This window comes from Rhinopithecus bieti, unplaced genomic scaffold (genome assembly GCF_001698545.2).
Source record: "Rhinopithecus bieti isolate Rb0 unplaced genomic scaffold, ASM169854v2 scaffold_2205, whole genome shotgun sequence".
In the NCBI taxonomy this organism is placed as follows: domain Eukaryota; kingdom Metazoa; phylum Chordata; class Mammalia; order Primates; family Cercopithecidae; genus Rhinopithecus; species Rhinopithecus bieti.
The window spans coordinates 2,902,282-2,916,752 of record NW_016803673.1 but is presented as its reverse complement, the minus strand read 5'-3'; the positions used below and the strand labels follow the sequence as shown (position 1 = coordinate 2,916,752).

Below are 14,471 nucleotides of genomic sequence, written 5' to 3'. Positions count from 1 at the left end.
CCCGCCATCAATGGGACACCCCAGAGGCCCCCATTGGCCTCCTCATCACTTTGTCTGCCACCAGAGGGCGGCACACGCGGGCTCTGGCACCTGGCCTTCAATCTGTATGGCAGCTTCAGCAGGCCAAGCGTCTCCTGGCCTCCGAACTCACTGCCACACCTCCACGGTGCCTCTACCCTCTCAAAGGTCATATCTGGGGGAAATGCAAATTTGATGTTCCTTCTGAAATGTGAGCTCTGCAAGGACAAGGGGGGCCTCTATGAATGTGGCCAGCTCGGGAAGTAGGGGCTTTGCACAAGCCTGGCTCTCACAAGCCTCAGGGTGCTGAACTTGGGGAGGGAGAGATGGGAGGAGGGAGAGAGGAGGGAGGCAGGGAAAAACGGAAAAAAAAGGAGGGAGGAAAACAGGAAAGAGAGAGAGAGGAGAGGAGGAGAGGGAGGGAGGGAAGGAAGGAAGGAGGGAGGAAGAAGGAAAATAAGGAAGGGAAGGAAGAAGGGAGGGAGGAAGAAAGGAAGGAGGAAGAGAAGGAAGGAAAAGGAGGGAAGGAATAAAAAAGGCAAGAGAAAAGAAAGAAGAAAAAACCAAAGAGCCATGACTTCTCTCTGCAAAATCGAGTTTTATAAGTTAGTACTTTTTTAACTTTAATTTTTAAAATGTAATAATTTAGCCATCACTTTCTTTTTGTGCAGATGTTATTCAAAATTTCCAGCAAAATTCTGAATTGCTCTGCAGAGAGAAAGCGCTCCGCTCCAAGTGTCGAAGGTTAGAAATGAGAATTCGAAGTCTTGCGTCCTGGAAAGTTTTGATAAGCAAATACGGCTGAGCTCCCGCGCTCTCTTCATTGGCTGCTTCTTCACCGCCAGATTTTGACACAAATAATCAGATTGAAAATCAGGGAGGGGAACAGAAGAGGAAAAACACACAGAGAGACAGAGAAAAAAGGAGAAGTATCTATCTGTGCAAAGAGTCACACAGTTGACAGAGCGGAGGCCAGTCCCGAGACAGGTTTTGCAGTTCCCACCTCGGGAAGCTCCGGCAGAACCCAGGCGAGGGACAGCTCCGGGCAGGTGAGTGCTGCAGGATGCGTTTCTGCGCTTTTCTTTTGAAGTGTGCCTGCGCGCCGCAGGTGGCTTTGCAGCAGGTTCCCTGGCTCCTCCTTCAGTCCTAGGAAGGGTGAGGTGGGCTGGAAAAGCTCTGGAAGGCAAGGAGCCAAGGGAGAAACAGGGTGAGGACGTAACCTCGTCTGAGACACTCTGCTAGGAATTGCACCTTTGCTGGCTGTGCAGAAACACTTTTCAAAACTTGATTTCAGGCTGACAGACGTCACCTTCGGGCACAAAGTCATACCCACAACCCAGCTGTCCCGGGGACCTGGGCAGTGCTCAGGGCGACACACTTCCAAGTGCCTGAGTTGTGTTCCCCCTCGGAGACAGTCCCAGACTGGGGACTTAACTAAAGTTCCTAGGACACGTTTTTTTGTTGTTGTTGTTGTTGTTTTGTTTTGTTTTTTTGTTTTTTGGGTTTTTTTTTTTTTTTTTGAGACGGAGTCTCACTCTGTTGCCCAGGGTGGAGCACAGTGGCGCGATCTCACTGAAACCTCTGCTTCACAAATTCAAGCAATTCTCATGCCTCAGCCTCCCAAGTAGCTGGGATTACAGGCACGTGTTATGACACCTGGCTAATTTTTGTATTTTTAGTAGAGATGGGTTTCACCATGTTGGCCAGGCTGGTCTCGAACTCTTGACCTCAAATGATCCACCCACCTCGGCCTCCCAAAGTGTTGGGATTACAGGCATTAGCCACGGCGCCCAGCCAATTCCCGGGACACTTTGAGAATCAGGCACTCTCCCCCTCCAGAGCCTACTAAGGGGAGATGACTAAGGCTGCCCTCTCCCACACACTGCCCAGGCTCCAGGAACAATAGGAAGAACCATGGGGAGGTACCATTTCAGCTCTCCTTTCCCTGTAGACTGTTGTTAGCCCTTTCCACCTATTTTTGTAGGAAAAAAAAAAAAAAAAAAAAACAAGTTTAAATGTTAAGGCATCTGGGGAGACATGTTGACTCTAAAATAGGACTTGTAAAGAGAAGGTCTGCAGAATTGACGTGGGTATGTGCCTGTGCACATTTTTCTGGGGAGAAAGTCCACAGCTTTCGTGAGTTCTCAGGGAGCAAATTCAGTTACAATCTGTGGGCGTGAGTCTGGTAGATATTAGAAGCTAGCTGAGCTGCACCTGACCGCCTGGACGCGCCTGCATGTTTCTTAGTAGGCAACAGGTAAAATATTTCTTCCAAGTCTAGCAAAGTGTCAAGTTTCTTGTCCTCAGAAGTGTTGCAGAAGGAATTCTTTGGACAAGAAAATGCATAATTCTCCTTGCTCTTTTTGTCAAATTTTGGTCTTCTTGAAAAGTGTTCTTGGGGAACATTGGAGAGCTGTACCTCGTTTAGGTTTGATTAACGGAATCACTCAAAACCGGTGCAGACCATTGCCGCAAAGCTTTAAGGAGGGCAGGGTAGGGTGGGTGGGAATCTTATTGGACAGTACAAGGATTTTCAAAGGCTCTGGGACCAGATGGCTCCAGAATACCCAGGGAAAACAGCCTGATCAAATGGAATTCTTCTCTGTCTGTGCCCCAATATCCAGACCCTTGGTTAAAACAACAGCAAGCGCCACCCCCCTTAGTCTAGAGGGAGGCTTTTCATGTGTTCCTTGCCAGGAATTCAAGCCAATGGGAGCTGCTTTAGTCTATAATATAGAGATATGCAGAAAGAGTTTCATTCACTCACTTTTCTTTTTATTTTGATAAAACACACATAACAACATTTACAATTTTAGCCATTTTCACGTGTACCATTCAACGGTATTAAGTACATTCACATTGCTGTGCGACCGTCACCACCATCCATCCACAGAACTGTTTCATCTCGTAAAGCTGAAACTTCATACCTGTTACACAGTAACTTCCATTCTCTTCCCCTCCCACTGGCAACCTCTATCTTTTTCTGTCTCTACGAAATTGCCTATTTTAGGGGCTCATATAAGGAATCACACAGTATTTGTCCTTTTGTGACTGGTTTGCTTCACTTAGCATAAATCCTTCAGGTTCATCCATGTTGTAGCATGTCCAGCATTTCCTTTCTTTTTAAGGCCAAATAATGTTCAATCATATCGCTAGACCACATTTTGTTTGTTTGTTTGCTTGTCTGAGACGGAGTCTGTTGCAAGGCTGGAGTGTAATGGTGCGATCTTGGCTCACTGCAACCTTTGCCTCCCCGGTTCAAGCGATTCTCCTACCTCAGCCTCCTGAGTAGCTGGGCTTACAGGCACCCACCACCACACCTGGTTGATTTTTGTATTTTTAGCAGAGGCAGGGTTTCGCCATGTTGGCCAGGCTGGTCTCAAACTCCTGACCTCAGGCGATCTGCCCACCTCGGCCTCCTAAAGTGCTGGGATTACAGGCGTGAGCCACTCAGAGAGGCCATAGACCACATGTTGTTCGGGCATTCATCTGCCATGAACACCTGGCTTGCTTCCACCTTTTGCCTATTGTGAATAGTGCTGCTATAAACATGAGTATGCAAATATCTATTTGAGTCTCTCCTTCCAATGATTTTGGGTCTATACCCAGAAGTAGATTCACTCCCTTTTGACATTGCATTCTCTGAGCTTTGGAGGAGACATGTGAGAACTCCTTCTAAATTTCAAATAAAAATAATGGTTTAGACCAGCCTAGGCAACATGGCAAAACCCCGTCTCTACAAAAAGTACAAAAATTAGCCAGGTGTGGTGGCGCACGCCTGTAGTCCCAGCTACTCGAGAAGCTGAGATGGGAGGATCGCTTGGGCCTGGGAGGTGGAGGTTACAATGGGCCAAGATCAAACCACTGCACTGCAGCCCAGGTGACAGAGTGAGACCCTGTCTCAAAATAATAATAATGATGATGATGATGATGATGATAATGATTACTTTCTGCTGGGGCCCCTGGGCCTGACCCGGGTACATTTTCCCCTGACTTCTTGGACAAGCCTTGTTGTTTCCCCTTGAGTCTTTTTTTTTTTTTTTTTTTTTTTTGAGACAGAGTCTCACTCTGTCACCCAGGCTGGAGTGTAGTGGCGCCATCTCGGCTCACCACAATCTTCGCCTTCTGGGTTCCAGTGATTCTCCTGCCTCAGCCTCCCAAGTAGCTGGAATTACAGGTGTCCACCACCACACCCAGCTAAGTTTTGTATCTTTAGTAAAGACAGGGTTGCCTGTCTTTACCATGTTGGCCAGGCTGGTCTTGAACTCCTGACTTCAGGTGATCCGCCTGCCTTGGCCTCCCAAAGTGCTGCGATTACAGGCATGAGCCACCATGCCCAGCCTCCCTTGAGTCTTTAAACATAAAGGAAGTCAAAAGGGTCCTCTGTAGTTGACCCTGAGAACCAGCTGAGTCTTACCCAACCCTTCCAAAAAGGGAAGCCGAGTGACAAGTCTTTTAGTCAAGGTGGTTCAATCTCTCACTGAAGGTCAACGAATTCTACGTGGGATTTTAGAGCAAAAGGGAAGTTTAGAAATCTCTTAGCCCAACCGTCCCTTTTGAGAGATAGGAAAACCAAGCCCCAGGTTGGTGGCTGATGTGGTCACAAACTCCAGGACCCCAAATCAGACTCAATTCCTTGGGGAACACAAGGGACCTCATTACAGGGACAGCACAGGCCTGTTGATCCAAGTCCTACTGGAAGTTAGGGCACTGGCTCCTGCCAGGGTGCAGGGTTGCCTGTCTTCAAGAAGCACTGACTGAGATTCTGACTCAGGGTCAGGGGGGCTCTACCAGGATCGGGGGTTATGACGTGATGTTAACAGTGGGCCTCTTTCCGGAGGTCCGATACTATCAGGGCCTCTGTTTTATGAAGAAATCCTAAGCTTCTTTCATAATCTCTGCTCTTAGCTCTTTCTCAGAACGGAGTTCGTGTGAATCAAAACCAAGTGGTTGTTAATTAACTACAGTATAGGTGATTGGTTCCTGTTTTTTCTTTAAAAAAAAAAAAAAAAAAAAAAACCTCTCCTAACAGGGGCCAAAAGGAAGTTCTCCAGGTGCATTTGGCCCCTCTGTAAACTGGAAGGCTTGACCGTGGCTTTGGCTGTGTCCCTGTCAGTTGCCAAGCTCAGGGGAGAGCACACTGGGGGGAGGCAAGAGAGGGGGTGTGGGGCTCAGGGGAGCTCACCAGAGTAGGCATGAGAATCACCTTCCTAAAGCTGGAGAACTCCAGAAGCCAGCCCCACCCTGCTCTGTGCCTAAGTGAAAAGTGCTTGGCCAGGGCTCGTGAGCGCTAGAAAGTGTTCTCCTTGTGGCCGTTGGAGTCAGTTGACCTGAGGTCTCCTTGGGCCCTGAGCCCAAATGAAGATCAATGCTTCCTGAAATCTGTCCCTGGCCTGGCCCCACTGAAAGTCTTCAGAGCCACGTGGGTCTTACAGAAGATGATTCCTGCGCTAGATCTTATTTTTTTATTTTTTTTGTTATATGACATTGAAACACAGTAGACAGAGTTGCGATCTTTTTTGAGACGGTGTCTGGCTCTGTCGCCCAGGCTGAAGTGCGGTGGTGATGCGATCTCAGCTCACTGCAACCTCCGCCTCCCGGGTTCAAGCAATTCTCCTGCCTCAGCCTCCTGAGTAGCTGGGACTATAGCGCGCGCCACCACGCCCAGCTAATTTTTGTATTTTTAGTAGGGACGAGGTTTCACTGTGTTGGCCAGGCTGGTCTTGAACTCCTGATCTCGTGATCTGCCCACCTCGGCCTCCCAAAGCGCTGGGATTACAGGCATGAGCCACCGCGCCCGGCCTCATTTTTCTCCCCTCTTGCCCCAGCACCCCACATTTCCCTCTGTACTGCAGGTGGTGTTCACCAGGTGCTGTGAGGACCTCTAACAGTGCTGGGTGGCACAGTGGCTCGAGAGTAAAATCCTAACAGGCCAGAAGCCCTGGGTCGTTGTCACTTTCCTTTCTACACCTCAGTTTTCCTACCTGCAACCTGGGAAGACACTGCTTGACACAGGCACGTGAGGGAGTTTCAAACTGCTGTTTTCATCCCTAGCACATCGGCTCCACTCCCTCTGCAGAGAGAAAGCCATGCCGGGCACTGCCCAGCACTTGGCACCCAGTCTGCACCGAGTAACTGCCCACCTCCTGGGCTGAAAGTCAAGAGCATGGAGGCCTGGGGCCAGACAGACCCCAGTCCCGCCCTGCTCACTCTGCCCCAGGGTCCTGAGCCCTCCAGGCCTCAGCTCCTCCTTTATGAAATGGGACAGCAGCAGGACTCAGCATCTGGATTGAGCATCAGGATTAAAGGTGTAATAAACACCTTTAACAGCCGCCTGCCAGAAGGGTTGACCGGCGCCTCCTATCACAGAAGCCTCGGCGAGTACCTTTGGTTCTAGCTGATTTCCTCCTAAATATTATGTGGGAAAAAAGATCATCTTTTGATATTTTGATAGGCAAACCATGCCCCTCACAGGCCCCCTCAAAACAAAGTGTGAGGGGAACCCTGCACCCCCAGCCCTCCTGCTGCTCACTGGGTCCCCTCCTCTCCCCCTAGGGTCTGGCGTCCCCAGGGGCTTTCTTGAAGCATAGAAGAGTTAGAAGCGGGAAGGAAGGGGGGTGTGGGGAGCCCCGGTGAGGGAGGGGGAGGAGGCAAGAGGAGGAAGACGTGTCCCTGGGAGATAAGGCCGTAGGCTGCCCCCGGCCCGAGCCTGTGTTCAGAGAGCCGAGCATCTGACCGCGGGAAGGGACCCCAGAGGGCTTCAAGGTCCTTTCTCCTAATTTTAGAGCTCAGAGAGTACAGGGCCCTGAGCCCGGCCCTGGCTTCGGGGAGCTGCTGCAGCCTTTGGCACAGGGCTCACCCCGTCCTTTGAATGCACCTGCAGTGGGCTGGGTGCTGGGATGCGGGGATGGGCACATGCTGAGCGCCTCCCATGCTCGCTCCTGATGGATAAAGGTCCTTTCTCACTCCCCACAATCCCATGGGGTTGGATTGGGATCCCCATTTAGCAGATATGGCCACTGAGGCTTGGTGATGAGTCTTACAGCTGGCAAGGGCTGGGCCTGAGCTTGGCCCTCTGTGCAGAGCCCCCAGTCCAAACTCTTGATGTCCCCAGGCTCTGGGCCAGGGGGAAGCAGGCCTGGGCACAGTCAGGTCCCTCTTCTGCCTGGCTCTGGGTCATCCCTTTGGGGAAGGGGTGAGTCCCTGGCCCTTTTCCAAGCTGCATTCTCTAATCTCCCACCTCCCACCCTGCTCCTGGGCCAAGGCCTTATCGCCCTGGCCCTCACTGCTGTTCTGAAGCAGCTGTGATCCCTTTCCCGCCTTCTCTGGACCCTATCACCCCTGCAGCCTTGCATGGCGGCTGGCCCAAGGGGATGCAGGGTGGGACTCTTCCGAGGCCTCAGGCGTGGGCCTGGTGTTGGTCTGGGTGCAGCATGGGGGCAGAAAAGATAGAGGACCACAAGATGATGCTCTCCAGGAGCCCCCAGGGGAGCCTCACAGGCTGAAAGCAGGGATGTGAACCATTCTGGGGGCCAGCTGGGGCTCTCAGTTCCAGAGGGCCCTGCAGGGGAAGCCAGGAGTCCCGGGGTGGTCAGATTGGTCCAGCCCTGTCACTCCCCGACCCTACCTGGGATGGTCCCCCTGACTGATGTGGTCCTTGGTTTCTTCCCCCACTCCCTGACCGGCGGGGTCAGTAGTGATGCTGGGCTGCCCACGGAAGCTGGGGGATATTCGCCTCTTCTCCTGTGTCCGTGAAACTTCAGGCCTCCAGGTGCAGTGGAGTGGGGGCTCCTCTCAGGTCTTGAGTCCCGCCATCCCATTCCTCAGAGAGAGAAGGCCCCTGTCTCTCTAGGGAACAGAGTCTGGGCCAGGGCTGTGGACAAGGCTCAGCCCTGCTCTGGCAGCAGTGGCTTGTAGCTTGCAGGAGCACGTGGATTGGCAATGTCCCCTCGTTTGCTTCAGCTTCTCTGCCAGAGCCCCCTGTGATAGACACTGAGCACCTGTGATGCCCTTGTCAGCACTGCAAGCCTGGACATCCCCCCCTTACAGCAAAGGGAATAGGCCCAGAGAGGTTAAGTGTCTGTCCCAGATTGCACAGCAAGTGAGCTGAGATTCTAATCCGTGAACCGTTGATTCCAAAACCTAAGCTCAGACCACCTGTTTCTATGGCCTCTGAAGGTGAATCTCACTGGTACCCAAATGTAACTTTCTAGAATTGGGGTCCAGCGTGTGTCACAGAGGGAGACCTTAGCCCCTGCCTTTCCTTTTCTGCTCCATTGCAGCCCAGATCATGCCAATGGGAGCAGGCTTGTCTAAGCATTTTTTTTTGAAATGGAGTCTCGCTCTGTCGCCCCGGCTGGAGTGAAGTGGCCGGATCTCAGCTCACTGCAAGCTCCGCCTCCCGGGTTTATGCCATTCTCCTGCCTCAGCCTCCCAAGTAGCTGGGACTACAGGCGCCCGCCACCTCGCCCAGCTAGTTTTTTGTATTTTTTAGTAGAGACGGGGTTTCACCGGGTTAGTCAGGATGGTCTTGATCTCCTGACTTTGTGATCTGCCCATCTCGGCCTCCCAGAGTGTTGGGATTACAGGCTTGAGCCACCGTGCCCGGCCTGTCTGAGCATTTTCTAGGGGGCGATGCATTTGTTTCCTGGTGAAGGAGCAGTGAGGGAAGTTAGGATTTGTAGCTGCCGTAACAAAATAGCACAAACAGGTGACTTAAAAACAACAGAAATTTATTCTTTCATGGTGCTGGGGTCTAGAAATCCAAAACCGAGGTGTCCACAAAGTGGATTCTTTCTGGAGACTCCAGGGAAGAGTGTTTTGTGCCCCTCTCCGAGTTCTGGCAGCTGTCAGCACTGCCTGGCATTCTCTGGCTGATAGAAGCATCACTCTCTGCTCTGTTGTCACACAACATTCTCCCTGGGTGTCTGCGTCTCTGGGTCCAAATTTCCGTCTTCTTATAAGGACACTAGTCGTCTTGGATTGAGGGTCCATCCGAACCCGGAATGACCTCGTCATAAGTTGATTACATCTGCAAAGACACACTGTTACTCATAAGGTCACATTCACAGGTTCTGGGTGGACATGAACTTTGGGGCCCACTCTTTAAGCCAGTAGAGCTGGTGTTTGAGCTCAGGAGGAGGTTCTGAGATATGGGGGGTATTGTTCTCTTGTCCTTCCCAACCGCTCCCATCCCTCCCTCTTGCAGGTGTGGGGTGCACACTGAAAATGCCACGCTCCTTCCTGGTGAAGAGCAAGAAGACTCACACCTACCACCAGCCCCGTGTGCAGGAGGATGAACCGCTCTGGTCTCCTGCCCTTACCCCAGGTGAGTCAGAGCCAAGGCTGGCGCCCTGCTGCACTCACCGGGGGCTTTCTGCTCTGTGTGATGGGGGTGCAGCAGCGTCCATCCTGCAGCAGCCTCTTCTTCCAAGTCTGGAAGCAGGAGTGCAGTAAATGTGGGTTGCAGATGAAAGGAGTAGATGAATGAATGATGCCCTCGTCCCTTCTGCCCTGTTGGGGAGATGAGAGTGTCAGGTTGGAGCCAGTACTCAGTTACTGACATGTGGGGCCTCACTGGAGGCTCAATCTAGGGCTGGAGTTGGGTTGCTCAGAAAAACAGACTGGTCCAAAGTCTTCCACAGGGTCTCCTCCTGGCCTCTTCTCGACCCCCTGCTCTGGGCAGAGCCCGGGAGTATGAGCCGCCAGAAGCAGCCGCAAGTGGATGTCTATCTGGGCTTCCTCCTCCTAGGGAGGGTGTGCCCTCCTTGCTCCCTCTGGGCTTCCCAGAAGCTGCGGCTATTGATGCTGATGGTCCTATCTCCCTACAGTGCCCAGAGACCAGGACCCGAGCAATGGCCCTGTCCTTAGCACCCTATTCCCAAACCAGTGCCTGGACTGGACCAACTTCAAACGAGAGCCGGAGATGGAGCAGGACCAGAACTTGGCCAGGATGGCCCCGGCGCCAGGTACCCAGCTGCGACCCTCTGTCATTCCCCAGGGAGTGCCAAGGGGAGGAAGGATGAAGGGACTCTTGCAGCACAGCCCCTTGGGGCCCTGGAGTCAGGAAGGACCCACAAAGTCACTGGATGCAGCCCGGGCTCTGTGGCTTCCGCTCGGGCCTCCCAGACAGGCAGCTAATTCCCAGATGCGGGTTAGGTGGGGGAAGAGGTAAGAAGCAGCAGCTGGGCCGGTCCATGCAAGGGGTGAGGTGGGCACTCTGGAGTGAGGGTGGGGGTGTTTCTGGACTGGAAAAGCTGAGGAGCCACAGGGACACAGACATCCCCAGCAGTAAGTATTTGGGTTGACACCCTGAAACCCTCCGCATGAGATGATGAAGGTGGTGGTGGGTGGTGGAGGGTGGTGGGAAGTGGGTGCTCTGTGTTTATTTTATTTCATTTTATTTTTTGAGACACGGTCTCACTCTGTTGCCCAGGCTGGAGTGCAGTGGCACGATCTCAGCTCACTGCAACCTCTGCCTCCCTGGTTCAAGTGATTCTCCTGCCTCATCCTCCCTAGTAGCTGGGATTATAGGTGTGAGCCACCACACTTGGCTAATTTTTGTATTTTTTGGTAGAGACAGGGTTTCACCATGTTGGTCTGGCCGGTCTCAAACTCCTGACCTCAAGTGATCCTCCTGCCTTGGCCTCCCAAAGTGCTGGAATTGCAGGCGTGAGCCACCGTGCCCAGCCCCCTGTGTTTAAATGAGTAACCAGGCATGTGTCCCTATCTCCACAGAGGGCCCCATTGTGCTGTCCCGACCCCAGGATGGGGACTCTCCACTGTCCGACTCACCCCCATTCTACAAGCCCAGCTTCTCCTGGGACATCCTGGCCTCAACGTATGGCCACAGCTACCGGCAGGCCCCCTCCACCATGCAGTCAGCCTTCCTGGAGCACTCCGTCAGCCTGTACGGCAATCCTCTGGTGCCCAGCACCGAGCCCGCCTTAGACTTCAGCCTCCGCTACTCCCCAGGCATGGACGCATACCACTGTGTGAAGTGCAACAAGGTGGGCAGTGGGGGGTGTGGGTGGGCACCTGGGCCCTGCTCTGTGCACTCCCTCTCAGCGCACTGGCAGCTCTGGGTGTTCCCTGTGCTGTGAACCTTGGGACTCTGGTGGGATTAATGATCAAAGCGTTTGCCCTCATCACCATTCATTGAGCTCTGACCATGTGCCTGGCCCTATGCTAAGCAGTTGACAGGCATGAGTGCCAGGAGGCAGATGAAGGGTTAAGGTTCAGAGAGGTTAAGTCACTTCCAGGATCAGACAGCAAGTAGCTATCAGAACCAGCATTCAAACCCAGCTCTGGCCAACTCCCAGCTCTTAACCACCGGGCTATTCAGCCTCTAGAGGAGGCAAGGAGGGGGCTCCAGATCCACTCTCTCACACCCAACTTTGTAGATGGGAGACTGAGCCACAGAGAGGAAAAGGGACCTCCCTGGGTCACACAGCAAACAAGTAGCAGAACTGGCAATCCAGTGTCCCTTCCTCTGTGCACCCTGCCTTGGCCAGAGCTGGGCATGGAAGAGACCATGGGACCCCAGGCCTGTTCCCCTCTCTGCAGCCCCCAGTGGCCTCACACGCTGCCCCTGCTCCCAGGTCTTCTCCACTCCTCACGGGCTCGAAGTGCATGTGCGACGCTCCCATAGTGGGACCCGGCCCTTCGCCTGTGACGTCTGCGGCAAAACCTTCGGCCACGCCGTGAGCCTGGAGCAGCACACGCACGTCCACTCCCAGGTGGGCACCTGGCCCAGCGCGGGACTCCCAGCCCCACTCTTTTTCTGTGCTTCCGCAGGGAGCCTGGGGGCTGCGGCTGGGTCCCTCCCCCTGCTCCTGGGGGTGATACAGATTGGGAGGGGTCCCCTAGTACCCACCTCCCTGAGTCTGGGTCTCCAACACCTGCTGTTAACAGACTTCCTACCCTTAACTAAACCACTGTGCAGACCTCAACCATCCCTGCCTCAAGGAACTCACTCTGGGTTAATGGTCAGGAAATGTGAACCCCTAAAAAACCTCTGAGATCAGTCAGCCCATCAGTCAATCAACAAACATTTATTGAGTTTTATTTTAAGCGGTATACCGTGAAGATTACAAGGAAAAAATCCCACAGGAAGCCAACGAGACTCCAAGCCCCAGTTTCACCTCAGAGGCAAAGATGAGGGGTTCCCGGGTCCTGCTCCTGCAGGCCCTATCCTCCAGGCCACCCCAATGGAGTGTCCTATTCCGCAGGGGATCCCGGCCGGGTCCAGTCCTGCGCCTGCGCCTGATCCCCCGGGGCCTCGTTTCCTCCGGCAGGAGCGCAGCTTCGAGTGCCGCATGTGCGGCAAGGCCTTCAAGCGCTCGTCCACGCTGTCCACCCACCTGCTCATCCACTCAGACACGCGGCCCTACCCCTGCCAGTTCTGCGGCAAGCGTTTCCACCAGAAGTCGGACATGAAGAAACACACCTACATCCACACAGGTGAGTGAGTCTCACCTGCCTGCGCCCCCTGGTCAGAGCACCCCCACCTTTCCCTGAGAGATGCATCAGAGGCCCCAGCGTGAGGCTGGGGTGGGGTCTAGTTACAAAGTCGAAGGCCACTGATGATGGAGGGCTGGGCGCCTGTGCTGCTTAAGTGCATTTAATGCATGGAAAAATTACAGGAAGGAAACAGCAAAATCTCAACACTGGTGATCTCATGGCAGAAGTGAGACTAGCAGCTGAATTGCTCATTCATTTGTTCGCTCATTTACTCACTTGCTCATTCATTTGTTCATTCATTTGCTCATTTATTCACACATTGGCTCACTCATTTGCTCATTCATTTGTTCACTCATTCATTCATTTGCTTATTCATTTGTTCACTCATTCATTCGTTCACTCATTCTCTCACTTATTTGCTCATTCCTTTGTTCACTCATTCATTGGCTTATTCATTTGTTCACTCATTCATTCATTCATTTGCTCATTCATTCCCTCCTTGCTATTAGCTGAGTGCCTCTTTTGTGCCAGGTGTACCAGACTTGGAAATGTGTTGATAAACAAGATGACTCGGCTGCTGCCCCTAACCACCCTATAATCCAGTAGGGGTGGGAGGAGGGTCCAAGTTGTGTCTTTGCTTCTCTCTCCTTTCTAATTATTTTCTAAAGTGAATGTGAGTTGGCCACGAGAGAAAACATAGGGAGTTACTGGAAAATGAACCCGGGGGCGGGGCAGTGGAGCGGCAGGCCTGGTGAAGAGGCCCTGACCCCGCCCTTGCTGTGCTCCCCTCCCTGCAGGTGAGAAGCCGCACAAGTGCCAGGTGTGCGGAAAGGCCTTCAGCCAGAGCTCCAACCTTATCACCCACAGCCGCAAGCACACAGGCTTCAAGCCCTTCAGCTGTGAGCTGTGCACCAAAGGCTTCCAGCGCAAGGTGGACCTGCGGCGGCACCGCGAGAGCCAGCACAATCTCAAGTGAGGCTGCGCCGGCTCCCAGCTCCTGGCCAGCCTGCCCTGCGGTCCTGTCACCTGGAGGCCAGCCTCTCATGCCCAAATCTCCAGTGTCCTGGAGGTGGGACTGGACAGGAGTCTTCCAGCTTGTTTTGAGACTCACAAAATTGTTGTGCCACCTTGGGCAAGTCACTCTCCTTCTCTGGATCAACATTTCTCCTGCTGCCAAGTATGGGAGCCTGGCTGGGTCTTTCTGAGCAGAAGTTGTTTCCAGGTGTGCTCAGGCGCCTTCCTCTAGCAGAGCACAGAAAGCTAGAATACCCCCAGGGAGACAGGGATGCGGAGAATAGAGGACCAGAGCTAGGACTCACGGACAGACCCTCTGCCTGCCTGCTGCCCACTGAGCTGGGACCTGGTCACCTTGGATTTTAGCGGGCCTCTTTCTGGCTGCAATGGCCAGAGTCGGAGCTGCCTCCCACCCCAGATAGAGGCCTGGCACCCCCTCTGCTTCGGCCAGATGTGCTGGCTGACCCTGACTTCCGACCAGCACTCAGCTGGCCACTGAGGATTCCAGCTCTACAACCAGGCCATGAGGCTGGAGAAACTGGCAGTTATTGCTGTCAAAAGCCTGTTCTCTCAATTGCTGTCAATAAAATTAAAGATACAGATTTGCCGTCATGTGACCAGCATTAATTGCCTATGAGGTCCAGGGTACTACACGGGGCTTTGGGGGATGATGGGGGGAGGCTTGAGGAGCAGAGAAAGCTATGGAGGCACTCACAGGCAAGTTGCGGAGACCGGTATTCAGCCCCCACGTGCACAGACCCACTGAAGAGCCGGTAGCAAGCAGAAGGGGCCCATGCGACAAGACCACAGGGGTGGGCAAGGCTAGTGCAGCTGGGGCGGTATCCGTTTCCTGTGGCTGCTGTGACAAATGACCACAAACTTAGTGGCTTAAAACAACACACACTTATTCTCTTACAATTCTAGAGCCAGAAACTCAAAATGAGTCTCATGGGGCTAAATCAAGGTGTTAGCAGGAC

The 14,471-nt window shown here is 53.1% G+C and overlaps 1 protein-coding gene across 4 annotated transcripts; it reads left to right on the top strand.

Moving 5' to 3' along the window:
- Positions 1-122: 122 nt before the first annotated feature.
- On the top strand, positions 123-14,101 carry GFI1B (growth factor independent 1B transcriptional repressor). Of its 4 annotated transcripts, none has more exons than XM_017848622.1 (8): positions 123-186; positions 690-1,067; positions 9,227-9,346; positions 9,849-9,986; positions 10,756-11,027; positions 11,619-11,756; positions 12,315-12,480; positions 13,278-14,101. In XM_017848622.1, the coding sequence occupies exons 3-8, from the start codon at positions 9,247-9,249 to the stop codon at positions 13,454-13,456; spliced, it is 993 nt and encodes a 330-aa protein (XP_017704111.1). In that variant the 5' UTR covers positions 123-186; positions 690-1,067; positions 9,227-9,246; the 3' UTR covers positions 13,457-14,101. The 4 variants fall into 4 exon arrangements, with proteins under 4 accessions (XP_017704111.1, XP_017704081.1, XP_017704090.1 ...); XM_017848592.1 differs by having other exon boundaries at positions 12,249-12,480; positions 13,278-14,099; XM_017848601.1 differs by having other exon boundaries at positions 150-229; positions 12,249-12,480; positions 13,278-14,099.
- The last annotated feature ends 370 nt before the right edge of the window (positions 14,102-14,471 follow it).